Below are 26842 nucleotides of genomic sequence, written 5' to 3' on the forward strand. Positions count from 1 at the left end.
ATCTTACAGGGAGATCAGGGCCAGGGCCCGGTGTAGGGGGAGCGCGGGGGGAGAAGGGACATCAATCGGAAGCCGCCTTGCCTGGAAACCGGAGAGCTCCCTCTGCCAGCCCCAGGGTCTGCGGAGTTCACTTGAGGAGGCCGGGAACTGCAGGGGCGGGCTGGGGCTCACTCAGCATTTATTTCGTACAGCTGCTTAGAAAGCTTGTTTTAAAATAGAGATCATTATATATATATACACATATATATTTATATATATAAAATATATAAAGAGGAATCGAGACGTGCCACCCCAAAGAAAAAGCTGTGTTTTATAAATATTTCTGTAGCTTCCACATCCCAAAGGAAGAAAAATGAAAAAAACAAAGGAAAACATTTACAACCCAAGCTAGTGGTTCCATGTGGTTGGCCCAGCAGGCCCCAACCCCAGGGTGGGCCAGGGGGTCCCACAGAACATTCTGAAGAAGAGGGGCAGACCCGTTCCCGGAGGCTGGTCTCTGTGGCCTGAAAGGTCATGTCTGTATCAGTCTCACCAATCCCAAGCCCCACTCCTTAGACCAGCCCATGGGCACTCCAGGACCTCAGGCTGCCAAGTTATTTTTAATCTTGTCGGTTTCCTTTGATGTCCCGGCCCTCCTTCCAGGGTGGCCAGACCTTCTGTTCCTGGTGGCTTCCAAGTGAAGGCAAAGCACAAGCCGCCTCCCATGCCTGGCATCTGGAATTCACAAGCAGAATCCATGGAGTGTCTCCAGACCCCTGGCCCCAGTTGCTGAGGGTCCTTGAGCAGAGTCCTCGCTCCTGCATGGGGTGGAGGGCAGGGCCTCACTTGCAGACATAGCGCTCCACGGTACGCTCACACCTGCGGCAGGTGACGTAGCAGCACCAGTGGTACTTACAGTGGCACCGCTCGACCACGCGGTCTGTATAGGGGTTGTAGCCACGCCCACAGCACATAAGATCGCAGCTGTCACTTCCATTGGATGTCTTGTTGCACTGCCTGTTGTGGGGGCAGGAAGGAGGTCAGTGCATGCCTTGGTCACCGACCCACCAACACCCCATGACTCCCAGCCAGGCAGCTGGCAGCATCTCCCATGACTCCCAGCCAGGCAGCCGGCAGCGTCTCCCATGACTCCCAGCCAGGCAGCCGGCAGCGTCTCCCATGGCCACCGACTCAGCCCTTCTTAGAAGCTATCTTGATCTTTGGGGAATTTTAAACAATCCCCTTACCTAAAGGTAATTCTAACTTTTCCCTATAATTCTAATAAGGGGTTACCAAAATGATGGGACTATTTTCTTTTATTTTTTTTGAGATGGGGTCTCTGTTGCCCAGGCTGGAGTGCACTGGTTGTGATCATGGCTCCCTGCAGCCTTGACCCCGCCTCCCCGCCAACCCAGGCCCCGCCTCAAGTGCTCTTCCCACCTCGGCCTCCTGAGTAGCTGGGACTACAGGCACACACCACCATGCCTGGCTAATTTTTTAATTTTTATTTTTGTGGCGATGGAATCCTACTATATTGCTCAGGCTGGTGTTGAACTCCTAAGCTCAAGCAATCCTCCCACCTCAGCCTTCCAAACTGCTAGGATTACAGGCATGAGCTGCCGTGCCCAGCCTTGTTTTGTTTTCTTGGAGGTGTCTTTTTTCTATTTCTTCTACCTCTAAATACTGGAAAGACCCTCCAACCAATCTAATAATCCTACCTTTATGTGTTTATGTGTAATCTTTTTTTTTTTTTTTTGAGACAGAGTCTCACTCTGTCGTCCAGGCTGGAGTGCAGCGGTGCAATCTCAGCTCACTGCAACCTCTGTCTCCTGGGTTCAAGCAATTATCCTGCCTCAGCTTCCCAAGTAGCTAGGATTACAGGCATGCACCACCACACCCGGCCATATTTAATGTTTAATTAAATATTGTGAGAGATGTAAAGACCATTTGATTTGCAGAATCCTAGCATAAATGCTGAAATACTAGAAGCCCCAGTGGGCATTGGACACACTGCTCGTGGAGGAAGAGGGGTCTGTCGGCCATGTGCCTCCTGTGGGTCAGGCACTCCCTCCAGTGTCTTATCTTAGTGGAGGCGCTCAGGGCCCTTGGGTCAGTGGTATTATTATGTCCATTATGCAGATGAAAACAGGCTCAGCAAAGGGTAGAGGCTTAAACTCGGGGACTAAAACTAAGGCCCTGGCTTGCTCTCCCTACCCTAAAGGGCGGGGTGTGGAAGCCGGCAGGGGCTGCATTTCTTCCCAAATCTGGGATGCGAAGGCATTGAAGGTCCCTATAAAATGCAAACATGCTTCCACTGCTCTCAGTTCTTCTGTCTAGTGACAAATCATCTGTTCAGACTGGTGGCTCCTCTAGCCGGGCTGAGGCTAGACAGGGAGTGTTTTCATGAGATGTAGTTGCGGACAGAGCAGCAGGGGGCTGGGGCACTGACAGGGACAAATGGTCCCCACATGTGGACCGAGGAATCCCAGAATGTCCAATATGGGAAAGTCCTAGAGGTGACCGAATGCAATCCTCATATTTACTGATGGGGAAACAGACACAGAAGGGAGAGGGGCCTTGCCCGGGGTGAGTACAAGGTCTGTGAGAGTCCAGGAGGGCTTCCTGGAAGAGGAGAGGCCATCTAGGCCATTCATGAAGGATGAGCAACACTCCACTGTGCAGAGGAGGGAAGGAGTGCTGGGGTAGAGGGAACAGCCTGGGCAAAGGCAGAAGACCAGGCCTGCCCTCAGAACAGTGAGAGCAGATGGAAGGGGAGAGCTGGAGGGCCAGAGGAGGCTGATCAGTACTGGGGGAGAGGCCAGGCCTGAGCTGGAAGGGGCCACTTAGTGGCTGTGTGACTTAAGGCAAGTTACTGAACCTTTTGGGGCTTTGTTTAGCCACTCAGCATCCATGAGTTCCTCCTCAGCCTTCTCCTGAAGGCTCTGGCTGAGCACTCTACCCTGAGTGGTAGGAAGGAGACAGAGTTCTTTTTTAAATTTCTGGATCCCTGACATGCATTGTCTGAAAACTTGGCCTCCAATGTCAGACTCAGACAAGGCCCAGGTGTCTGGGACCAGGATTGGGGCCAGTGGGGCCACAGGCCCAGGGAAGGGCCATTGGGATGCCTGGCTCCCAGGGCACAGGGTGGCTCAAACTGTGGGTGGTGGGGGACGTGTGGGTTTCAGAGGTGTGAGCCTCTGAAAGAAATATGACAAGAGGGCTAGGGTTTGGAATATTGACTGCAGATTAGGCCTCCGTTTCCCCAGGTTAGATTTGAGGAGGCTGCAAGGTATCTTCCGCAGCGAGGGAGCCAGCCTCTAGAGATACCCCACATGCACACACCTTGTACAGTTCACCAAGCTCACTTACATCCAACCCCCAACCTAATCATCAATCTCACATTTCCCCTCCTCTAGGAAGCCTTCCTTGATGTCCAGGCTGGATCAGGGACCCTCTGGGCTCCCCTCACACCAGGGTTTCCTGTCATGACCTGAGCCCTTGGGGATCCCCCACCAGCACCTGCCAGAGCCAGGCAGAGACACAGCTGACCTGCAGTCTCATGTAATGGGCGCAATAAATGTCTGTGGTTGTGAATTACTGAGAAATTGGGGCTGTTTGTTACTGCAGCAAAAGCCAACTAACACAGATGCCTGCAAGGACCCTCCCTGGGGAAGGACTGGAGCCGCAAGGCAGGAGACCTGTGGGGGCTGTGAAGGAAGCCAGGAGGATGGGTGGTGCTGTGGGCGGAGCCTCCTCATCAGGAGTGAGGGCGACTGGGAGAGAGGGCACAGTGGGAGGGGAGACTGCCCAGGACGGGAGGGGAGAGGGAGATGCTAGGTAAGTGTGCTTGGAGATCACGCGACAACCCTGTGTGCCCTCCCCACTGTGCGGAAGACAAGTCTGAGCCTCAGATCAGTGAAGGATGTGCTCAAGTCCCCCTGCTGTGCCCTCCCTGACACACACAGAGCTGCACATAGATCCAGGAAGACCTTTTCTTCACTCTTGGGTCCTCTGTGGGCCTTCTGCAGCCCTCCATGTTCTAGAATCCTCCTCTAACTCCCCCATCCCCATCTACCTCAGCCCAGCCTCTGGCTCCTTCCTGTCTCCTTGGCCTGACCTGGTTCCATCTTCCCTCTGTCGACCCCCTCAATCTGGCCTCCAGATGGGAGCCTGGGCCTCCTCACAGAGCCTGCTGCCCTGGCCTGTGGGGATGAAGCCCCCCAGCCCACCCCTCCCTCTCCTGGAGACAGGAACGTGGGCTGCGGAGGAAGTCAATGCTGGCTGTGCACCAACTATGTGCCAGACACGTTCCCAGACACCCACTCTCTGGTGCAATATTCTTTTAACCCCGAGAACACGAGTTTTGTGGAATGCTATTAGGGGCTCCTTAATAAAAGCGTTCCGTGGCCAAACACCTCTGGGAAACACTGGCTTAAACAGATCTTTACTGCAGATTCCTCAGAGCCTTTCATATGTTCTAGTGCCTTGTGAATTGCCAGAGAATTTCCCAAAAGCATGTGATGACAGAGCTCTTTCTCTCGTAGACTGGGACCAGCTTTCGCCAGCACCGTCTTCAGGAAATGCTGCTTGTGCAGTCCTCACCAACCCCACCCAGCACACAGTAGGTCTGCAGTCACCCCTGGCTCCCTCACTCTCCTGTCCTGAGCCGACTGCAGCAGTTGTGACTGGGGCTGTGGTAGGGTTCCAGGCTCAGGGTACCCAGGAGGAGATGGGAGGAGCAGGGAGCCGGGGAGAGGGCTCACAGAGGCGAGGACACCGGGCAGTGTCGCTGCACGGAATGCGGCAGACATCGCTCTCCCTCACTCATTGTAGGCTGTCCCCATCTCCCCTGGCACCTCAGTCCCTTTGCTGTGCAACGAGCAGGCTGTATGGCCTTTACCCTTCATCTGTTCATCTGACAAACATTTTCTGAGCACCTATCTTATGTTGGGCAGCCTCGTTCCTGTCCCATCTCCCAATAGCATCATTGTCTCTTCCCATCTGTCTCCCCAGCTGGGGAAGGTAGAGCAGGAGCCTCCCATCAGCCTCCATTCACTGGGCCCCTGCCAGGCACAGTGCAGAACAGGTGCTCCCAGCAGCTCTGCAGGGGACCCTAGGACCCTGGCATCTCCATTTAGCAGTTCTGGGGCCAACTCTCTCAACTGAGCAGGGACTCCATTCCCCAAATGCCACCTGAGTCCCTGCTGTGTGCATGGCCCTGAGCTGGGGAACAGTATGTGCAACACGGGTGACCCTTTCCCAGCAAGGTGGCGGCAGGCCTCACCTGTCTTGTGTTCCGTGGGAGCCCACCTTCTCATTCTTCATGCAGAAGTCAGGTGAGCTCTGCAGGTAGACGAGTTCTGAGTCCTTCACAGGCCGGATATCCAGGTCTTTGGGCACCAGGTGCTTGCGGGTGCCCATGGGTCGGTGCACTACCTTGGTGGCCGACAGGTATCGGGTCTTGAGGTCAGCAGCCACATCCCGTAGCTCCTGCAGCCCCTTCCAGCAGGTGCGGATGGAGCAGGAGCCAGACACCCCATGGCACTTACACTTCATTTCCAGAGAGGCGCGCAGAGCCTGCAGACAGGGGAAGGCGTCGGCTGGGCGGCCACAGTCCCCTCCCTGGCCTGCCCCGGGACCCCAGCCCCACCCACCCATGGCTGGGTGCTCTCAGGGAGTCACTGCCTGCTGGAGCCTCAAGTGATAGAGCTTTTTGCTTTAAAGCTTGGAGGTGGTGTGGGCCTTCCTGCAAGCTTGGGGGACAGCTGAGGGGCAGGAAGAAAGGCGTTTGCAGGGATAGGGATGTCATTATTGAGCACCTACTGTATACCAAGCGCTCTAACGCATAATGGAGATGGATCACCACAACAGCCCTTGAAGGGAGGTATCCTTACTTCCCCCATTTTAAAAAGAAGAAACAATAGCTCAGAGAGGCTAAGTCTCATGCCCAAGGGTGCAGTCAGAAAATCAAGCAGCTGGAATTTGAACCCAGATCTGAGGGTGATTCCAAAAGCGGTGGCTTTTAATTGTTCCATGCTTTTTCGCTCACTAACTGCTTGCTGGAAAAAAGGAAGAAAAGAAGAGAAGGAAGGAAGGGAGGAGGGTAGGAAGGGGAGAAAAGGCAGGGGTGAGTGCAGGGGGCACCTCCCTGCCACCTGGCTGGCTTTCCCCCCACTGCCAGTGCTCCTGCCAGGCCACCCTCAGCAAGCTACGTCACCACTCAGGGCCTCTGTCTTCTTTCGTGCAAAGCGAGCACATAATTCCTGCCCTGCAGAGAGCTGTAAGGATGAAATGAGATGGCACACACAAAAGGGTTTTGTGAACCATAAAAGTTAAATCAATACTGGTTTTGAAAAACCCATTTAAGTAATAACTATGGTGGAGGCCCCTTGGGCTCAGAGGCTTGGGGAGCCTCTTGCCCTGGCTTCAAAAAGGACTGGGGCCCACCAGCTTCCCTGGGCCTCAGTTTCCCCATTCATACCTGAGGGGCAGAAGTTAGATGCCTTCTACAGGCCTTCCAGTTCTGCCTTTTAAACCCTTCTTTCAACACAAGACTTGGATTCCCCTGCCCAGGCCTCCCTCCTGCCTCTCCTGTTCAGAGACCTGCAAGAGTCATGGGAACCTGGGTCCATCCCCTGCATCAGAGAGATGGAGAAACTGAGGCACAGAGTGGGCAGGACCTGCCCAAGACAAGTGAGTTAGTGGGGAAGCTGGGCAAGGTCCCAGGGCTCCTTCTCCTCACCAGTGCCAGGAAGTGAGGACCCAGGGAGTACGTTTGGGTACCCAATCTGGAATTTGCTGAGAAAAGTCTGTGGAGGTCACAGGGATGAAGTCAGCAGGACTGCAGGGCACCGAGGCACTGGTGAGCCATCGAGGGAAGGTGAACTAGGTTCTGCTGCTCAGCATGAGCTGGGGGAAGGGGCCTGGAACTTCCCGAGGTACTAAACATGTGTTTGTGATCTCATTTAATCCTCAGCAGCCCTGCAGCTTTCGGAGATACTGGCCCCTTTTGCAGATGGCCTCAGGGACGGTCCTGACTTGCCCTGAGGCTGAAGATCCTCTTTGGACTGCATGGTGGGGAGGGGAGGGCTGTGCCCCTGGCAGCATGTGGCGTCCAGCTGGCCTGGCCATGATGGTGGGCGTGGCCATGGTGGTGGGCGTGCAGGCCGCTGGTGAAGGGCTCACACTGGGTTTCATGAGCAGGGGTCGGGGACAGGTCAGCAGGGCCAGGAGGCAGGAGTCCTGAGTTCCTAGCCAGGCTCTGCTATAGATCCACAGTATGATTTGGCCTCAGTTTCCCTAACTGTCCAAGGATGGCCTGGACATCCTAGAATCCTCACACAAGTCAGACCCTTGAGAGCAGGTGAGGCCACGGAAATCCCTGGACTTGTGAGTCCCACAGTCCTGGGCTCTATCGTGCTATAGGGCTGAGCCGCTGAAGTGCTTTCAGCCTCACTTAGTACCTCTGTAAAATGGGGCTAAAGGGTGCAGGGAGGAGCTAATGAGATGCCATCTGCACATGCAGCTCTGGCCAAGTGGCCATCCCTGCCATTCACGGTCCTTTCTCCATCTGTGAAAAGGGGCAACAGGGCCTACCCGAGTTGTTCTGTGACCACAGAACAGAAATGTATGGAGCAACAAGCACAGTGTCTGCAACACAGATTGGTAGAAAGTTCATTCACTTACGGGTCCACTCACCCCAGTCTTTTGGAAAGTGAGGTGAGGAATGAATGAAAACCTGGTAATAATTAATGCTGGAGGAAACTGTTCTAGCGGCTGCAGTGGGTATGGGTGGGAGTCCCCATTACGTCCAAGCAGATGAGCCCTCAGGATAGGCTTCTGTTGACCACAGCCCTCTCCACACCCTGGAGGGAGGGACAGCTTGAGGAACATGACAGATGGGGACTCAGCACCAGGTCACCTCCACCATTGTATAGATGGGAACAGCTGAGGCTAGAGAGGCACTGACTTTCCCAATGTCCCTAAGTGAGTTTAGTGCCAGAGCCAAGGCCAGAACTCAGAGCGCCTGACTCCTAGTTCAGTGCTCCTTCTGCTTGGACAACCCAAACCCCGGTGGACCCCCTGGAGAAGGAAAGCGAGACAAGCCCCAAGCAGCTGGCGAGGGAAGGGCTGAGGATGAGGACAGTGTGAGGCACGTCAGGTGTGGGCCAGTCAGGGCCCGTCCCCCCGCACCCCCCACCATCGGGGCACGCTGGGTGGCCCTTTTCCGGCCAATGGTACAAGCACAACTATCTGGGGCTGGATGGGGTGGGTGGTTACCTGTCTCCCCACTTCACTGTTGTGTAGACGCATCAGTTTATTGGCTTGGGATCCTGTTTTTTTCACCTTCATAGGAGCATCGGAAAACTTGGCCCCCATGAGGAGCCCGTAGCTGAGGTTGTCCGCACATCCTCCCCAGCGGTTCCCGGGCCCGGGTGGCTCACCTGGGACGGGGCCGCAGGAGCAGCCCGGCAGGTCGCCGGAGGTGCAGGCCCGGGCGATGGCGTGGCTGATGGCGGCGGCCGACAGCGCATACACGAAGGCCGACTCCCGGGTCCCTGGGGGTAGGAGGGAAAGGTCAGCCGCCCAGGTCAGAGGTCTTCCTCCTTCGCCCACATCCTCATGTAACCAAGGTGGCGCCAGCAGGGGTCGGCACTAGGGCCATTGAGCTGTCACCCCTGCTTCCCCAATTCCTTCCGAATATACCAGCTGACAGCCACACTCGACCCACACCCACAGGCATGCCCTTGCCCACGTCCTCCTACTCACACTCACAGCTCTGGGCTTTCACCCACTTGCCCTGCACTGGCGTTAGGGGATGCTTTACAGTAGTGAAGCCCAGGCTCTGAGCTCCTGATGCACCAGACAAATGCACAAAGGGCCTGCTGTGCGTGGATCCGTGTCCCCCCGAAGGATGTGTTCAAGTCCTGACCCCTGGACCTGTGAGCATAATCTTATGATGAAGTGGGGTCTTTGCAGATGTAATGGGGCTTAGACGAGGTCATATCAGATCAGGGTGGGCCCTAGGCCAGTGGCTGGTGTCCTTGTAAGAAAGGGGATTTCGGATACACAGACACACAAAGAGGGAGCTTGCCCTGTGATGACAGAGGCAGAGACTGCAGTGACGCAGCTGCAAGCTAAAGAATGCCAAGGATGGCCAACTGCCACCGGGAGCTAGGGACAGGCCAGGAAGGATTTTCCTTGGCACCTTCAAGGGGAGCACGGCTCTGCTGACACCTCGATTTTGGACTTCTGGCCTCCAGAACTTCGAGACAATACACATCTGTTGTTTGCAAGCAGCCAGTTGTGGCCCATTGGACAGTAGCCCTAGGAAACAAATACGGCACTCAGGAGCCTCAGCTGCGGGGTCCTGGCCATTGGTCCGAGCCCTGGCTCTGTCTCCTAACTAGCAAGCCACTTTCCCTTCTCCAGCCTCAGTTTCCTTAACTGTAGAATATGGGTGATGACACCTACCTCACAGGCTGGCTCTGGAGTTCAAATAATTCAGGAAGAAAGGAAGGTTTGTCAAACATTAGCTGCTACTGTTTAGGACCCACAAGAAAAGTTATTACAGTGCAGGAGAGAGATTGCACCTACTGGGGCACTTCTGTCTGTCAAAAGCCTCCCTATTATACATGGGTCTCCCAGACCCCCCCCACCAGAAGCCACCACCTGCAGGAAGTCTTTGAGATGTTCTGTCTTTACACTGCTTTGTGCATGGTGCAACAGTTTCAGCAGCCTGGTTCAGTGTTACCTGTGGCACACCTGTCTGCCCTGAGGGTGGGCTCTATAGCATTCTTGTTTCTAGACTCCCCTCCCAGGAGCCTCCCTGACATGTGGCCTCAAGTACAGCAGGCCACAGCCTTGGCTCATTCCTTCATTCATGCATGGGGGCACACAGGTACATGTGCTGTTCTTCAAGCTCCCTGCACTGGTATTGCCACTCATCTGTGTTTACTTATTTGTGAATTCATGCCTACACACCCATCTTATGATTAATTCATCCACCCATACCCCATTCATCCATGCCTGTATCCACCCGTCATTCATCCATGAATCCATCATCCACCCGCCCATGAACCCATCCCTCCATCTAAACACACACAGATCGATGCCTGAATTCCTTCACCCGCACCCACATGCATTTAGCAGCCTTGCCAGCTCCTACCTCTCTCCAGGTCAAGCAAATAGTTGGGGGCGAGCTCAATGGAGGAGCAGTTCCAGCGCATGTCGGCGAAGGCCCGGCGACAGGCCTTCATGACCTCGCGGGCAGCGTGCACCACCGTGTGCATGAGCTCCAGGTTGCTGCGGCACAGCTGCACCTGTGCAGACACCAGGCCCTCCAGCTGCTTGCAGTGTTGTGTCTGGTTCAGTGCCAGGGCTGCTGGTGTCTTGGACAGTGCCCTGCACACCATGGAAAGGCCATGACCGATGGAAGGAGAGACAGGGTTGTCAGGGGCCACATGGCCTCCAACCGCCCTTCTGACCCCAGCCTTCAATGGACTTTGCCTCCTGGTTTCCTGGCTCCTTCCAAGAAAGGCTCCCAAAGTGCCAGCTGGCAGAGCAGTGGACTCCCCTCCCACCCCGTGTGACCTTGGGCACATCACTGTCCCTCTCTGGGCCTCAGGCCCTATTCATAACATAGGATCACAACCCCCATCCTACCTAAGCTTTATGATAATTATACGAACAAAACAGCTGTATAGTTCACAAAGCTCACCACCACCACCTGATTTAGTTCTCACACAGCTGTGAATTATTAGTCTTTATTCAACATTCATTCAACACTGAGCAGCTATGTGCCAGAAACCATGCGAAATGCTAGATTCTTATAATCACAATAATTATATATACTATTAACTGAAGCCTTACTAGATGTGCAACATGAGGTCGGAGTTTTCCATCATTGTTTCATGTGATTACTAAAACCATTTATTATGTTGTAAAGTCCCATATCCATGCAAGGAATTCCTAATAAAGGATTAAAGAGCCACTCAGTTTTCTGATGACCTGGAACTTGAAAATTTTAGTATCTAATCCAGACTTGGCCGTTAACTCGTTGTGTGATGTTAGATAGTTCATTGCCCCTCTTCGGGCCTCTGTGTTTGCACTTATAAACCGTATTTCCCAGAATGGGCTCCAGTGAGACACTGACAAAAGGGATCCATTTGTGGAACACAATGTACTATGTCCCTGCTTGGAGAGTCAGGATGCATATTTACATTTTAAAGGCCCTGAGAAGTCCTGCAGCAAAGCAACAGGCTTGGTTTTGTTTAACTCAGGGAGTCTATTGAGTATATTGAGCACAGAGCCCTTTGCTTGAGGCTGCTGACCTCATCCATGCTTTGGGAAATGTTAGCCTAGTGGGTCTCTATGAACCCTGGTGATGTTAGAGGACCCAAGAGCCTCCCAGATCCCAGCTCTGGGCACTTCGGTTCCAAGACTCTAGGACCAGGTTCCTCCTGGATCTGCTGTTCTCCTAGGCCTTCTCTGAGGGCCAGGCTGCATCGACGGCACTCAAGGACCCCACAACCCTAAAAGACTCCATAGGGACTCACTCCTGGTCCCCCCACCCAAGCAGGGGCCGTCTGGAACCCAGAGTCAGCTGGCCTTCAGCAACCCAGCAGAGACCCAGGAGGGACAGGGAACCAAGAGGGGCCATTGTGCAGCCAGAAGTGCTGAGTGCCCCGCCTGCTGTGGCCCCAGCGGTTCTCGCCCAGGGTCAGGGCTGAGACCTGGCAAGGTAGAGATCCTAGAACCCCTGAGCTGAGTTCTGAGGGAGGCAGCCTATTGCCAAGGGCACTGCACAGGCTTGGGTAGACTCCAGGCGAATCACTCCCCTTGCTACCTTGAGCAAGTCACTTAACCTCTCCTCTCCCACCAACCTCCCAGTATTAACTGAGAGCTTAAATCAGACAATGTGTGTCACACGTTCTGCCCAGGGCTGACGCTCTGTGGTCAGTGGTCAGTCATGGAAGCTACTACAATTACCACCTTGGTGGTCTTTTCCTACCTGGGGGCAGCCTCCCTGGACCTGCCTAGTCAAGGCCAAGGGCTGCCACTTGACATTCAGAGCCCCTCAAAGCCTGGCCTCCCAGCTCTCCCCAGCCTCCCGTCCTCATCCTGACATCCAGCTACACCAGGTTCTTGACTTCTCTGAAAGGAACTGTCTTGCCACCATGCCTTTGCCCAAGCTTTTCCTGAGGCCAGGAATGCCTTTCCCCTGCTTCTGGACATGAATGAATAAATGAACTTAATCTACTTGTGGAAGAAGTATTTTCTAAGCACCAACTCTTCCCAGACTCATTTGGTAATGAACATGACACAGATCCTTTCCTCAAGGATCCCCTAGTCTAACGGCTGGATAAAGCTATCAACAGTTATAAATCAATGACCCAGCTGTTCTTGCTCCTGGCCTGGCCCCAGGAAGAGCACAAGCTTTCGACATCAGCTGTGTGACCTAGGTAAGTTACCCAACCTCTCTGGGCTCCATGTTCCTCATCTGTTATAAAGAAATCATAAGGCCAGGCGTGGTGGCTTACACCTGTAATATCCCAGCACTTTGGGAGGCCAAGGCGGGGGCAGATCATCTGAGGTCAGGAGTTTGACACCAGCCTGGTTAACATGGGGAAACTCTGTTTCTACTAAAAAAATACAAAAATTAGCCAGGCATTGTGGTGCATGCCTATAATCCCAGCTGCTCAGGAGGTTGAAGCAGGAGAATTGCTTGAACCCAGGAGGCAGAGGTTGCAGTGAGCCGAGATTGCACCACTGCACTCCAGCCCGGGCGACAGAACGAGACTCTGTCTCAAAAAAATAAAATTAAATAAAAAGAGAAATAATTACTACTTCAAAAGGCTACTATAAGGCTGGGGGTTTTTGCTCATGTCTATGATCTCAGCTACTCTGGAGGCCAAAGTAGGAGAATCCTTTGAGACCAGGAGTTCAAGACCACCCTGGGCAACATACAGAGATCCCCTGTCTCTACCAAAAAGTAAAAAAGTAAAAAGTTAGCCGGGTGTTGTGATACATGCCTGTAGTCCCAACTACTTGAGAGGATCACTTGAGCCTGGGGATTTGAGGTTACAGTGAACTATGATTGCACCACTGCACTCCAGTCTGGGTGACACAGTGAAACCCTGTCCACTGAAAAAAAAAAAAAAGGCTGTGGTGAGACTTAAATAACAGAACGTAGGCAAAGTGTTTTAAACATTCATAGATGTGTAATCCCAGCACTTTGGGAGGCCGAGGCGGGTGAACCATGAGGTCAGGAGATCAAGACCATCCTGGCCAATGTGGTGAAACCCAGTCTCTACTAAAATACAAAAAAATTAGCTGGGCGTGGTGGTGTGTGCCTGTAGTTCCAGCTACTTGGGAGACTGAGGCAGGAGAATCATTTGAACCTGGGAGGCAGAGATTGCAGTGAACCGAGATTATGACACTGCACTCCAGTCTGGCGATAGAGCGAGACTCCATCTCAAAAAACAAAACAAACAAACAAAAAATTCATGGATGAAGCTAAGTCCCCCGCTTGTTGCCTAGCAAGTGTTGGACCAGACAGTGAGAAGGCCTGGGTTCTCACTCAAGCTCTGTCCTCTATGTGCTGGGCAAACTTGGGCAAACTATTGCCCCTCTCTGGGCATCAGCTACAACGTGGGGACCTCTCAGGGTCTTGCCAAGGCTGAATGATATGTGCTATGATAAATACTCAATAGGTTCCTTCACTTCCTCCTGCCTCTCATGCTCTGCCATGCCCACCCACCCTATAATCCCCCAAAATAGAAACCTTCCCAGAGACCCAGAAAGCAGGGCCTGGTGCCTGTGGTTAGGGCGGCACGACTCGCCCTGTGTAAGATCAACTGTGGTGTCCAGGGCAGTCTCCCCTCACTGCCACCCCCTAAACTATGAGCCAGGAAATGTTTGGTGTGTCTAGATGCCAGCATATGGCACAGGGTGGGCCACACAGCAGCCCTCAGATGCGGTTTCTTGACCTAAATGAACTGCTCTGGCCTGCCCTGGCCTCACCTTCTTGGGGAACCTGTTGCTGAACCCTGCGTAATCCCTGGTGGGCTGTGACCACACAGAGGCACACGCCATCACCTCAGTGTGTTTCCTGGTTGTCAGAAGCCCCTCCACCTCCACCCAGCAAACCCTGACCCTGCATAAGGTGTCATCGCAGGGTAACAGCCCCACATGGGCATGGCCCTTCCTGGTTGACACAGCCTCCCACTTCACACCTCAGAGGGCAGCCCGGAGGGGATGATCAGCTTTGCTTTAGGGGCTGTGCTTGTCCAGCACCCCCCAGCAGGCCCTGTCATCCTTCTCGGTGAGGCTGTCAGTCCCTGCAGGCACTGGGGTCACTTCTCTCTGGGTTCCCACTCTGCTTTACCCTGGGTGGTCCCCACCCAGCCCGTCCTGAGCCTGCTCTGCCGCTCGTCCTCGCCCAAGTTTCCTCCCGCTCCTTCTGAGCCAGCTTCCTCCATTTTCAAATGAGAAGGATGACGTGGGCGACAGCACATCAGCGTGTGGCCTAGCAGCAGACTCATGGCACATGGTGGGCGTTCAGGCAATGAAGGCAGCCTCCCATGTCTTTCCCTGGGCTCCAGCTCAAGCCACGGGGTGGGACGATGGGGGCTGAGCCTCTTCCCGGAGAGTTCAGTGCAGACAGCTTGTGAGTGCTGGGTGCTGCAGCTCTCAGGGAAGGAAGACTGGTGCTCCTGGTGTCTGGGTCTCCTTGGCTGGGACCCTGGGGTGAACCCTGGAGCCACCTTGGGTCTCAGTTTCTCCAACCTCCTGAGAAGGCTGAGGGAGAAGGTGCTGTCAGAGCACCTTCCAGATGAAGCTCAGACTCCCCAGGCGGCCCGAGGGTAAATGAGAAGCAGATCCAGAGGCCTTGGTGGGCATAGAGCAGTGTGAAGGCCCAGGGGCCCGCCTTGGAGGCTGAGGCTGGGACAGGAGCAGGCTGCCATGCGTGCCAGGGAGGCCACCCGCCCACCGGGGCTGCAGGCAGAGATCGCAGGCGGGAGGCAGCAGATTCCACTCCAGAGGAGGGCCATGCGGTCATCTGGTAATTAGTGGTAATGACCGTTTCCAAATAAATCCCCCTTGGGGAGGTAATCAAGGATTAGGATGGGAGGCGGGGGAGTTCTCCTTGTGGACATCTCGCTCGCTTCACTCCAACAGACCCCTAATTGGAAACATTTCAGTTTATCTGGGGGTGGGGGCCTGGGGGAGAGGGTGGAAGAAAGGACAGGAGGGAACGCAGAGTTCACAGGCAAGGCCCAAGCTCAGGGCCCTACCGGGATGGCGAGGCCTCCTCTCATTCAGGAGTTGGGGGCATTGCTGGGACTGGCTGGGGCAGAGACCTGGGTTCAAGCTCTAGCTCAGCAGCTCTCTCCCTATGCGACCTGGGGCAAGTCACTGCCCCTTGCTCCACCTCAATTTCCCCATCCATACTGCTCAATGCCCGAGAACAACATAGGCTCTGACATTGGTAACACAAGCTATCAAATGACTTCACTGAGGTATTTTCCTGGTGGTGCCAGCAACTCTACCCTCAGGCCGCTCTGGGGAACCTGGCCCAGGTAAGGCACCCTCAAAGGAGGGCTTCCTTCCTGGACCTGCACTTCACAGCATCCCTCTCCCTCTAGGCACAGGGGTCAGGTCACATGATGAATTCTAGCCAGAGACCTGGGAGCTGGGTTCAGGCTCCTTTAAGTGACCTGGGCCCCAAGGTCCCTCTCTGCAGTTCTGCAGCCCGGCTGCCCGCGGTGCTGAATGATGTTGCCAGCTCATTTCCAGGTGAGGCTTCGGCAGAGCTGGGCTCAGAGGGCCTCAGAAGGTGCCCCCACCAGTGCCACCCAAAATGTAGCCTGGCAGCTGCCAGGAGAGAGATGGGATGAGGTCAATGGGTGGTGGTGGGAAAGACCCTGATGCCCACATCTGTGCTTCTGGGGTGAGGAGGAGGCTGGTGAGGGCTTCGGACTGGCTTTGGGACTCAGTCTTGCCCTGGAATACCTGTGCTTCTGCATCTGTGGAGCCTGCTGACCCTGAGGTGGGAGAACAATGGAGTTGAGGAGACCCTGTTCTCCCAGACAGACCTTTGTCCCTCCCTTGCCCATGTCCCTTTGGGCTTTCCTGGGCCCACCTCATCCTGGTGCCCACATGGCAGAGAGGATGGAGCAGGAACCCGGGCTCTAGGCCACCCAGGCAAGCCCAGCCTCTCCCCAGGCTTCCGTCTGTTCCCCTGGGGTAAACATGGGGTACCTCTCCCTCCATGATTCCTCAACTAACTCCTCAATTAGGCACCAGGTCTAGGAACCAGGGTGAGGTCTAGGAACCTTGGAAGTGCCCCTTCTTCACCAGCCACCCCAGCGTGGGGCTGCAGCTGCCTGTCCAGGAAGAAGAAGCCCCTAGGGCGCCATAGCCTGAGAGTCCTCCTATTCCCTCCTAGGCTTTGTCCCAGGACTCCAGAGTGAAGAGGGATCCATCCAGCCCTTGTCCCCACTGTATAGATAGAGAAATGGAGGCTGATGAAGGGCCTGGAGGCTGCAGATCCAGCCCTGCCTGGAAATGACACTGGGTCCCCTTCACACCCGACTGCCCAGACCTCAGAGGTGGAAGCCCGTCCCCTTGGCCTCACACATGCTGACCCACCTGTGCAGCCCATCCTGCAAGGTAAAGCCCTAACAGGTCTTGGTCTGACGCTTCTCAACCAAGAAGCCAAAGGGGAGCTGCCACAGCGTCACCAGCTCCCACTATGCAAGTGGTGAAACTGAGGCCTGGAAAGGGCAGGGCTTGCCCAGATCTGTACACAGCCAATCAGAGGCAGAGACAAGCTAGACCCCAGGCCTCCCGCATCCCGAGGTAGGGCTCCTTCTACCTCTATCTTAGAGCTGAGGAAACTGAGTCTCAGAAAAGCTAAAGCGATTGACCTGTAGAACTCAGGCTGGGTCTCGCAGTCCCAGTCTGGCACCCTACTCTGCAGCACCATGGCCCTCTAGAGCCTCCTGGCCCCACCTCCGTGGGAGTGGCAGATGTGGGACTGCCCAGGGAAGGGGGCCGCCTGTGTGGATGTTCCCAGCCAGCCTGGGCCTTTCCTCTCACCCCACCGCTTCCGTGGTTCACAGGAGAGTAGGACTCCCCTCAAACCCTCCCGCTACCCAGGGAAGCCAAGAAGGGAGTGGGCAGCCTACATGTGGGACCCCGACTACTTGAGGGGCTGGGAGTCTTCTGGTGCCTGGCCTGGGTGGAGGTAAGGTAGGGAAGGATCCCCAGGTTATTTCTGGGCAGGTGCCTCTATGGGCAGCCAGGTTCTGATCCCTTCTCCCCAGCCCCCACCCCACCAGCTCAGCCTGCGTCTCACACACCCACCAGGTGAGCATTCCAGGCCACTGGGCCATGTTGGCTTTCAGTTCCTGTGTCAAGCGCCCCTTTCATCTCCAGCTCACTCTCCAAAGCCCAGGCCAGCAGAGGCTCCTGGGCGAGTCCCCGGCTTTCCAGCCTTACTGAACACTTTCCTGCTCCCAGCCATGCTGGGGCTCACTGTGCCCAACAGGCCACAGAGCCAGGCAGCTTAACTCAAACCTGCCTCCTCTGAGCTGTGACACCCTGCTAGAGTCCCCCATGCCTCTGTTTCCTCTTCTGTGCAATGGGGGTAATAGCAGCACCCACCTCACAGGGTGGTTGGGATATTTAAATGGAACAATATATATAAAGCACTTAGAACGGTGCCTAGCATGCAGTGAGGCTGTGTGTGTGTAGACATATATGTACATATGCATACATATATGCACGTGGCCTACACATGTGTATCTATATATACACATATACAATGCACACATAGATAATTGTTATTCTTAAACTCTATCCCTTTTCCCACCTCTCTTTAATCCTCCTTGCTAGACTATCACCTTCTCATAAGAGTGCAGTATGATCTAAATTAAATGACCCAAGCTCTTGGAGCAGCGTCTGGGGCACTTAGGAGTAGGCTCTTGTGGTGTCTGGTTTCTCCAGGTCTCCCCGCATGCACTGTACAGCCTCCGGGGCTTCTGCTCGTGCTGTGCCTCCCACCTAGGATGCCTGCTTTGCATTCCATCTCTGACCATCCAGATCCTCCCTGTCCTTCCAATCTTGGCCCAGGCACCTCTCTTAGGTAGAACTGACCACTCCTCCTCTGGGCTGCCATGCTCCCTCTGCTAGGACACAGACCACAGTCCGCTTTGTATTTCTATATGTCCATCTCCCCCAAGAGGTTGGGGGCTTCTTTAAGGCACACAATGAGTCGCACCCAGTTCTGTGGCAGCCTGACTGCAGTGGGGACAGAGGACATGGATGTCAGGTTTAGCCAGCCGTCCATCCCACCACATGCCAGCGTGGGGGCTTGTGTGCATCACGCCCTTTGCAGGGCCTCAGTGTTCCCACTGTGGAGCAGGGATGAGCGCAGTGACCCCACAGGACTCTCATAGGCAGCAAATGACATCCAAGCCCAGTGCAAGGCCTCTGACGCTCCTTCAGCCAATCCTCTCCTTCCCTGGACCTTAGTATCCTTATCTGTAAAATAGTGGTGGTGGATGAGAGAGCTTGGACCCGCTGATCGGACGTCCCTGCCAGCTGGAACAGTGCTGGGTACCCCGTAGCACTCTCACAGAACTCCTCAGGGACAGCTGGGAAAAGCTAGTGCCCAGGGCTGGGAGACCGCTGAGACCAGTCTTCTTCTTGTAAACAAGAAAGGCAGGAAGACAGGGTTCCCTCCTTGAATCATCAATTAATCAATAACTTGGCCCGAGAAGGGGCAGGGCCAGTGACCTCCAGACTGTTTGCTGGTGGCGCACCCACTATCACCCTGTCTTCCAACTAATTCACAAATCCTCTGCAGCGCCCTCCCCAGCCCCCACAACCTGCCCCCTGCTGTCTTATCTGTAGGCTCCCTGGCCCAGCCCCAAACTCCATACCTTTGTCCTGTCCTGGACCTTCCCTCTGAGTGAGCCCCTCTGCCCACAGCGTCCTCCTCTCCATTGCCCGAACCAGCCAACTCCCGGCAGTGTGTCAGTCACTAGGGGCACAGCCCCGGAAAAGCTTCCTGGTGTCTCAAATCTGTGTCCCCATCAGGTGGGCTTCCTTCCTCTAGGACCCCAGAACCCCCCTCTGGTTTCTCCTCGGGCACTTGGACACTTGCGGAGTTATTTACAGCCTGGGCTTATCTCTCTTAGCTTAGAGAGCAGCTCCTCCAGGAAGGGGCTGGCATGTACTCCTCTCTTCACCACTCCCAGCCCCCTGAGCAGGCACTCCCTTCAGCTCGGCACCACGCCTCTCTCTCCCTCTTACCCCTGCGTGAATAATTTCTATCTCAAGGAATGCCCTGCACATGTGTACAGCGGCATCTGACAGCTTCTGAGGTCCTTTCAGGAGCCTCTTCTCATCTGATTTCAGTGAGGTGGAGAGTCTCACCCTCCTGTGACAGACGAGGACAAGGAGGCCCCAAGAGGTCGAGTGACACTTTCCCAAGGTCACCCAGGTGGAGGGGGCAGGAGTGTCTCAGCGGAACTCTCGCTAAAGTCAAGGCTAAAGTCAAGGAGACTGACTGACAAGGAACGCACCTGGGCTGGCCGCTCTGGATTGCACCCCCTGAACAGAATGTCTTTTTCCATCTGCCCCTGCGGAGGTGGCCAGAAACTCCGCGGCCCTTGCGCCACCGTCAGCTGCACAGGACCAGGCGCTTCCATCGCGGTCCACGCCCGTCTCACTCCCTCTTCGCAAGCCTCCGGGAGGTAGGGACATTTTACAAACGGAGGCTTAGGGATGATTTGCCCACGACCGCCAAGCCAGCTTGGGCTCCCGCGTCTTGGTACGCTCGCACCATCCAGGGGACCCCATAACGCCCTCCGCCGCCCCAGTCCCCGGCCTGTGCGCGTGGATGTGGGGTCCCTACTCACAGCCACTTGATGCCATAGCACACGCCGGTCTGGAGCGCCAGGGCGAAGAGCAGCGCCTCGCAGACCTGCGGCCGCGCCCTCATCGTCGCGCGGCAGGCGCGCCCGGGGTCACACCCAGGAGGAGCCGCGCTGAAGTCCTCCGCCTGCACGGCCGCCGCTGGTCCTGAATGCCGCCTGCAGCCGGGGAGAGGGGAGGCGGCGGGTTAAGGCCGCGCGCGGGCAGGGGAGGCGTTTTATTCAAATTACAAAGGAGGGGTCGGGGCCGGGGGAGGCCTAGCGCAGCGGGCGTCCCCTCCCGCTCCGCCCGGCCCGGCGACGCGTCCCGCGCCTGGCTCGAATTAGGTGCGGCCGAAGGCGTGTCCCCTGCGGGGCCTGGGGCCCCAACGCGCTTTCGCGCCCCTCGGGCCGGGGCAGCCGAAAGGAGGGACAGGAGGCGGCAGAACCGGAGACCCCCGGAGAGACTGGGCAGACACAGCGAGAGAGACAATGACGCTTAAGAGGACAAGGCTGAGAGCCACGGAGGCAGAGGGGAAACCCGGACAGACGTAGACGTGGGACGGAAAGGAGAGGAATGAGGAATCAGGAGTCCGGGTAAGGCAGCAGAGTCGAGGCCCTGGTGCTGGGGCTCATCCCCGCAATACTGATCATTAGTTATTAGGGCCTCGGCAATTCTTCTTGCCAACCGTCCCTCAGTACCCTGGGGCAATTTGGGCACAGTTCCGCTTTTATAAAGAACTTTCCCTGGCCAGGCAGGGTGGCTCACGCCTGTAACCCCAGCACTTTGGGAGGCCGAGACGGGAGGATCACCTGGGGTCAGGGGTTCGAGGCCAGCCTGACCAACATGACAAAATCCCGTCTCTACTACGAATACAAAAAATTAGCCGGGCATGGTGGCGGGCGTCTGTAATACCAGTTACTGGGGAGGCTGAGGCAGGAGAACCGCTTGAACCAGGGAGGCGGAGGTTGCAGTGAGCCAAGATTGCGCCTCTGCATTCCAGCCTGGGCGACAAGAGCGAAACTCCGAAACTCCGTCTCAAAACAACAACAGCGACGACAACAAAAACTTTCCTAACACGATCGTATCTGCTCCTCCCAGCACCCCGTGAGGTAGGTACTATCACTGCCTGATCTTACAGATGAGGAAACGGAGGCGCAGAGGTGGAGTTGTTCAGCTAGGGAGCGGCAAGCCGGGTGTCCGGCGAAATCAGGAAATGGGGCTTGCTCGGGGCCCCTCTTTCTCGCTGTGGGAAGGGGAGGATGGGAAACGGGATGGTAGGGCTCTTTGTACAGAGAAGATTCGGAGTCTCCAAGACCGTCTTTAGCCGCCCCACTTTGGAGGGTGGGGATGGGGGCGTGCGAGCCGGGACTGGGCAGCCCAGCCTTGGCGAAGCGGGGAAGCTCGCGGGGCAGGCGCGGTATTGCCTCTGGCCTCCAGGCGGCGCCCGCGGGCCGCGAAGGAGCCGCTGCCCCGCCCGCCCGCAGCCCGCGGAGCCGCTTTCTCCGCTTTTTTTCTCCTTCACTTCATTCTCACCTCATTAACTCCCTTCCCAGCTTCTCCCAAATTTACCAACACCTGGCGTTCGCCCGGAGTCAGACACAGCCCCAGCCCCTCTCCCCTCGGGAGGAGCAGAGACAAAGGGATTCCTTCCTAAGGGTTTGGGGAGTTGGAAAAGGAGGCGCCCACGGTAGTGAGGGGCGCTGGAGCAGAAAACGGACGTTCCTATCTAGCTCTGTGAGCTTGAGCAAGCCCTCAGCCACCCCAGCCTCGGTGTCCCATTTCATAAGAAGGAGGAACGGGGCTTCATCGTGCGTTCCCAGAGGACCCCGTCTCCCTGCAGCCTGCGGGGCTCCGCGCCCCTCTGCTGTTTGCACCGCGACGCCACCTGCGTGGCGCGTTCCTGCGCGTGGGTCGTCAGCGCGCACAGAGGGGAAGCCCCACTGTTTTCTGGAGCCTGTCGGCAAAACTCACAGGAAGGCGAGGAGAAGCCTGGATCTCACGGTTCTTTTCCTCCGCAGAGCCCCTTAGCTAGCGCCCAGCACAAGGGCGCCTGCGACAAACATGCCGTCAAGGCTGGGGGTTTCGGCGGGGTTCCCCGTGTAACCCAGCCCCGTCCTCCCACCCAGCCTGTATCCAACTCCTTTGTCTTCCTGGTTCTGCAAGTTTCCCGCACTTCTTAGAACAAGAAAAATATCCGCTGGATATGGAGGAGGGAATCAAAACTCCAGTTACCGTCTTCCCCTCTCCCAAAGTGAGCCGCCCGGCGAAGGCACCCGGCATTCCTGGGTGGGGAGGGGGCGGGGACTGCACGAGGACCGAGGCGCGCGGACTCACAGCGGGGGATCTGTGTCCAGCCTGGTCTTCTAGGGAGAGGAGGAGCGGCCTAGGTCGCACAGCGGACGGGGACCCAAGGCCTCCAGCCCCCCCGGCTCTTTCTGTGCAGCTCCGGCTGTCCCAGGGCTCTCCCTCCGCCGCCCAAGCTCGTCGCGGGGAGAGGCAGCGCCTGGCCCGTGCCTCTGGGTCCTGACGCACTGTTCCTGTCCCTTGTACGAGCGCCCGGGAGAGCCGCGCGGGCCGTGGAGTCACCCTCCGCCTGAGCCTGCAGGTCAGGGTGCACTCGCCTCCCGAAGCCCTCAGCCCGCCAGGGGGCGCTAAGCCGGGGCTCGGGTGAGGGTCGGGATCGCGGCTGCCACCCGCATCATGGGCTGGGGGCAAGTCCCCTCCACTTCCTGGGACCCCGCTTCCCCGTCTGGGAATGGGACGAGGTGTCGAGGGAGTGCCCACTGTGTCCTGGTCGTTCTATAGGACACTTGCCGTCGGCCGCCCTGACCTGCCCGACCCCTTGCTTGGGGCCGGGCGCGTAGTGGGCCGCGCCAGGCGCAGCACCTTTGGAGAGCGAGTGGTCACCTCCTCGAAGTTGGTCCCAGCTACCCTGCCTGCAGCGGGCCCGGGAGGCGCCCGCCTGGGGCTGTGCACAGGGAGGGCACCACGAGCGCAGCGCCGCAGCCCAGCGCCGCCAACAGGTGGTCATAGGCCCGGACTGTGGAGGGCTCTGGAAAGCCCGCCGCTGGGACCAGGCCACGCCGGCGGGGACTTGCGGGGCCTCCCCTACCCCGATGCCCCGCGAGCACCGTGCACCGGGGCCGACTGTCCGCGCGGCGCGCAAGGTCGGCACTGGCGGGTCCCGAAGCCTCCCGCCGCGCAGCTCACGGAGCTAACCCCGCCAACCAGGGACGCCGAGCGACAGCTTCAAGGTTACCTGTGGGCCAGGGAGGCCGGGCCGGCCACCCGGCTTTGACCCCAGCCGCGAAGCTTTCAAGAGACGTCTGCTTGGCTGCGCACGCGGCGCCGGGTCACCCGGGAGACGGGTTGTTTTGGAAGGGGGAAGGGTGGGTGGGGGCACTCGAGATCCCTCCTGCTAACCCCCTGGAGCGGGACCCTGCACGCCCAGGGTCTTGAGGGACACCGAGGCACTTCAGCCCGGGGGGTGGGAGGCGTGGAGCTCGTGCGCGAGCTTAGCCAGATGTTTGGGGCGGTTCGAGATGTGCCGCGGGGCCGGGGACAGGACTTTTTCCTCCCCAGTCCCTAGCCTGGAGCTCAGGTCAGTAAACAAACTCGGTTCTCCCCCTCCCCCCGCCTCGCCTGGGATCCGTTCTCAAAGTCAGGCGTCTGCCCCCATCCCCAATTTACTAGGCGCTGCCGCATTTCTCTGCCTTTTGTCACCCTCTCCCCACCACCACACACACCCTCTGTCGCGGGATCCAAGTCCCCCACCCCTGGGGGTGGCTCGGGCATGACCTCATCCACGGGACGACTGGGAAGGAGGGGGTCGCCTGGGGTACGGGAGCAGAAGAGGGGGGCCGGGCCGGGAAAGTTCGAGGAGGGCCGCAGGAACTGCGAGCACAACCCACCCCCGTCCCGCGTCCCCCTAAACCCCGCGTCCCCAGGCTCCCGCGGCTGTGCTCCGCAAGGGGGAACTCTTCGGAGTGCTGCGGAGGAAAGGTATGCAGGAGCGCTTGGTTTGCTTACCCGCGAGTGGGAGCCCAAGGGGGTCGTGGCGGGTGTGAGAAGCGTCGTCCCCCTCCGACTCGGGCGCCTCCAGCCCTAGCGGGTCCTCGCTGAGCAGCTGCCCGCTGCCCGCAACCACTGCTTACCTTCCGGGGCGCTCGCCAGGCGCGCCCTGCGTGCCCGGGTGCCCTGGCCTGCCCAGGGAGCTGCGAGCGCAGTTTCCAGCAGGCCCGTGCGCACTCTGGCTGGGCTAGTGGCGGAGGCGCCCTCTTCGTGAAGCGGCGCCAGAAGGACGCCAGAGATCCTGGCAAGCTGGGGCCGGCTCAGGACCCGCGCGCAGTCAAGCGCGGACTCCGGCTGCTCTTGGCTGCGCTCAACTCCCGAGGCCTGTGCTCGCCGCTCGCCCGAGCTCTCCTCCTCGCCCGGCGCGATCTCCGGCGCGGGCCTCCCAAACTGCTTTATAAGGCGGGCGGCCGCTTTGATCCGCCCACGTCAGCGCGCCGCAACCCCACCGGGTGGCCCCGGCCGCGCGCTGGGGGTGGGGGCGGGGTCCCCGCGGACGCCACTGACCTGCAGCGCCCGCCGCTCCAGAGAACTTTGTACTCTGTCGAGTTACAAAGGGGGACTCGCTCACTACAGCTGGTGTTTACTAAGCGTGCGTGCTGCGTGCCTGCGACACTCGTGGGGCCCGGGTAAGGCCCATCTCGAATGGTCGCAGCAACCAGGCAAGGAGCCTCAACTCGCAGGGGGAAGTCAGACTTGGGTCTCAGTCTGGAGCTGGGGCATCCTTAGGTGCTAGTCGCGCAGCGTGGTTACTATAAACGTCTGAGGTCCCGACACCTGCCTCGTGTCCTAGTCCAGGTCCTTCGGGGGACCGTCTCTTTTGGCCTCTGGTTCCAGTTGTGGGAAAGGAATCAACGATCCTGCAGGAGAAAGAAACACGAGGACTCTGTGCTACAAAGCCTTAAGTGTGGAGCTGGGCGGTGTCCCAGCCGCTGGGGTGACTGCTGGGGAGTGTTCTGGACACAGGGGAGGTGGAGCAGAGGAGGACTGGGTTTCAGAAGCTAAAGGAGCCTAGAGAGGCGCCTGCTGCGCTGTGTCGCCCAGGCGTGTGGTGCTTCTGGGACCACTTCTCCCCATCACTTGGCCTCCCCTGAGCAGACCAGCTGCTTACCCTACAACACCACTACTATTTCTAACTGCCCATCGGGTGCTGTGGATTCATCTGTGTCTCTCCCTTCTTCTAGGGACCTCAATCCCAGGAGTCCTCAAGGATAACTGGTTCATTAGCAGAAAGGGAAATGGAGACTTAGTGAGGACACGGAGCCTGTCTCAGTTCCCCCAAAATGCCTGACATTCTTTTCCCCATTCTTTGCAGCTGCAGATGAAGTGGCACTCCTAGGCTGCCCCACACCCAGCCACAGGTACCTCCACATACAACACAAACATCTGGGCCTACAGTGCCCACAGCAGCCTCCCAGCCATACCAGCATTCCCACACAGCCAGTCCTCACACACAGCCGGGGGCCTATCACCCCACAAATGGTTACAAACACACTCGGGAGATAACAATAGCACAGAGGTGTGAAATGGCCGCACACACGTAATGAAGGGGAGGCTGCACACAGACCGCCTGCGCCCACACAGTTGATGTGCAAACATGCACGGGCTTCCATGCACACACAGCTTCCAAGTGTACAATGCCAAACATGTACTCCTGCACACAATCACAGGAATATCCTTTGGAACACACACTGGGACACCTCCATCTCTTATGCCAGAACACTGGGGCAATCTGATCAAAAAAGCAGTGGAAAGACAGTGGGGCTTGGGGCATTGAGGAAGGGAGGAATAGGGGGGCTATTCCACCTAAGCGGCAGAGGGCAAAGCCCTCCGGGGGCCCAACAGTGTCCTTAGCTCCCCTGCCTCAGGCCCCCTGGCCACTTCAGTCAGAGCCATTCCAGGTGGCCTCTGTCTGTTTGGGATGCACACCCCTCTGCTCATTTAAGAGGCTCAGTCAGTTGCCTCCAAACATTTCCAGCAGTTCTCCTGCCAGAAATCCTCTGGCTCCCAGCTAGAGTAGAAACGGAAGCAATTTGGAGTCATGTAAACTGGGATTCCAATACAGATTTTGCCCAATTTTATTTTTAGCTGTGTAATCTTGAGCAAGTTGCTTAAATTCCCCGAGACTTAGTTTTCTCACCCATAAAATGGGAATAATACAATCCCATGGAATCCTCTACTTCTCCAAGATCAGGATTAGTATTCCCATTTCACAGATGTGGAAGCTGAGGCTCAAAAGGGAGCTGATATTTGAACGCAGATCTCTCTGGCTCAGAGTTCACTATGGCTGGTGGCTCCCAGTGAACACATGGGGGAAGGATAGCGACTTTCCATTGTCTTGTGGGGAGTTGAAGGAAACCAGGAGAACATCCCATACTCCTGAAGCTCAGCCCTGCCTCCTCCTGCCCCCTGCCAGCTACTCAGCTGTGTCCTTTGGATCAGGACCCAGGCATCATCAGCTAGGGCTGGAAACCTGCCTGGTGGGTGGGAGTAGGGGGAAGGGCTATGAGAAAGTGATGCCAAAAGCTTGCATTGAAAATCAAAGGAGACTTGGGGTGAGGGTCTGCCCCTCCCTGCACCCAAGTCTCCCCATTTGTATAATAGGCAGTACTTGAGAAGAATTTTGTTTTCATCTTTAGAACCAACTGACCTTCCCCCTTGCGGTCCCTTCTACTTCCCTCTGTCCAGTCCTCCTCAAGGGCCACTGTGTATCTGGCCTGTGCTAGCCACCTGGGCTGCAGACTCCTCTTCAGAGGGGATGAGGCCCCAAGCCCCTGGCTGCTGCCACTGTGGACGTGGATGTGAATATATTTTTCTTCTCAATCAGCCCAGGTGATTCTGGTGATCTGATCGCCCAGAC

The 26842-nt window shown here is 56.9% G+C and overlaps 1 protein-coding gene across 4 annotated transcripts; it reads right to left on the reverse strand.

The window, feature by feature from the left end:
- Positions 1-229: 229 nt before the first annotated feature.
- WNT11 (Wnt family member 11) lies at positions 230-24494 on the reverse strand. 4 transcript variants are annotated; one of them, XM_017868632.1, is made up of 6 exons: positions 24066-24494; positions 19914-20087; positions 10148-10383; positions 8260-8537; positions 5264-5556; positions 230-996 (listed from the first exon to the last, which is right to left on the reverse strand). In XM_017868632.1, the coding sequence occupies exons 2-6, from the start codon at positions 19994-19996 to the stop codon at positions 822-824; spliced, it is 1065 nt and encodes a 354-aa protein (XP_017724121.1). In that variant the 5' UTR covers positions 19997-20087; positions 24066-24494; the 3' UTR covers positions 230-821. The 4 variants fall into 4 exon arrangements, with proteins under 4 accessions (XP_017724121.1, XP_017724122.1, XP_017724123.1 ...); XM_017868633.1 differs by having other exon boundaries at positions 23941-24494; XM_017868634.1 differs by lacking the exon at positions 24066-24494 and adding an exon at positions 22246-22336.
- Between the last annotated feature and the right edge of the window lie 2348 nt (positions 24495-26842).

This window comes from Rhinopithecus bieti, unplaced genomic scaffold (assembly GCF_001698545.2).
Source record: "Rhinopithecus bieti isolate Rb0 unplaced genomic scaffold, ASM169854v2 scaffold_2574, whole genome shotgun sequence".
NCBI lineage: Eukaryota > Metazoa > Chordata > Mammalia > Primates > Cercopithecidae > Rhinopithecus > Rhinopithecus bieti.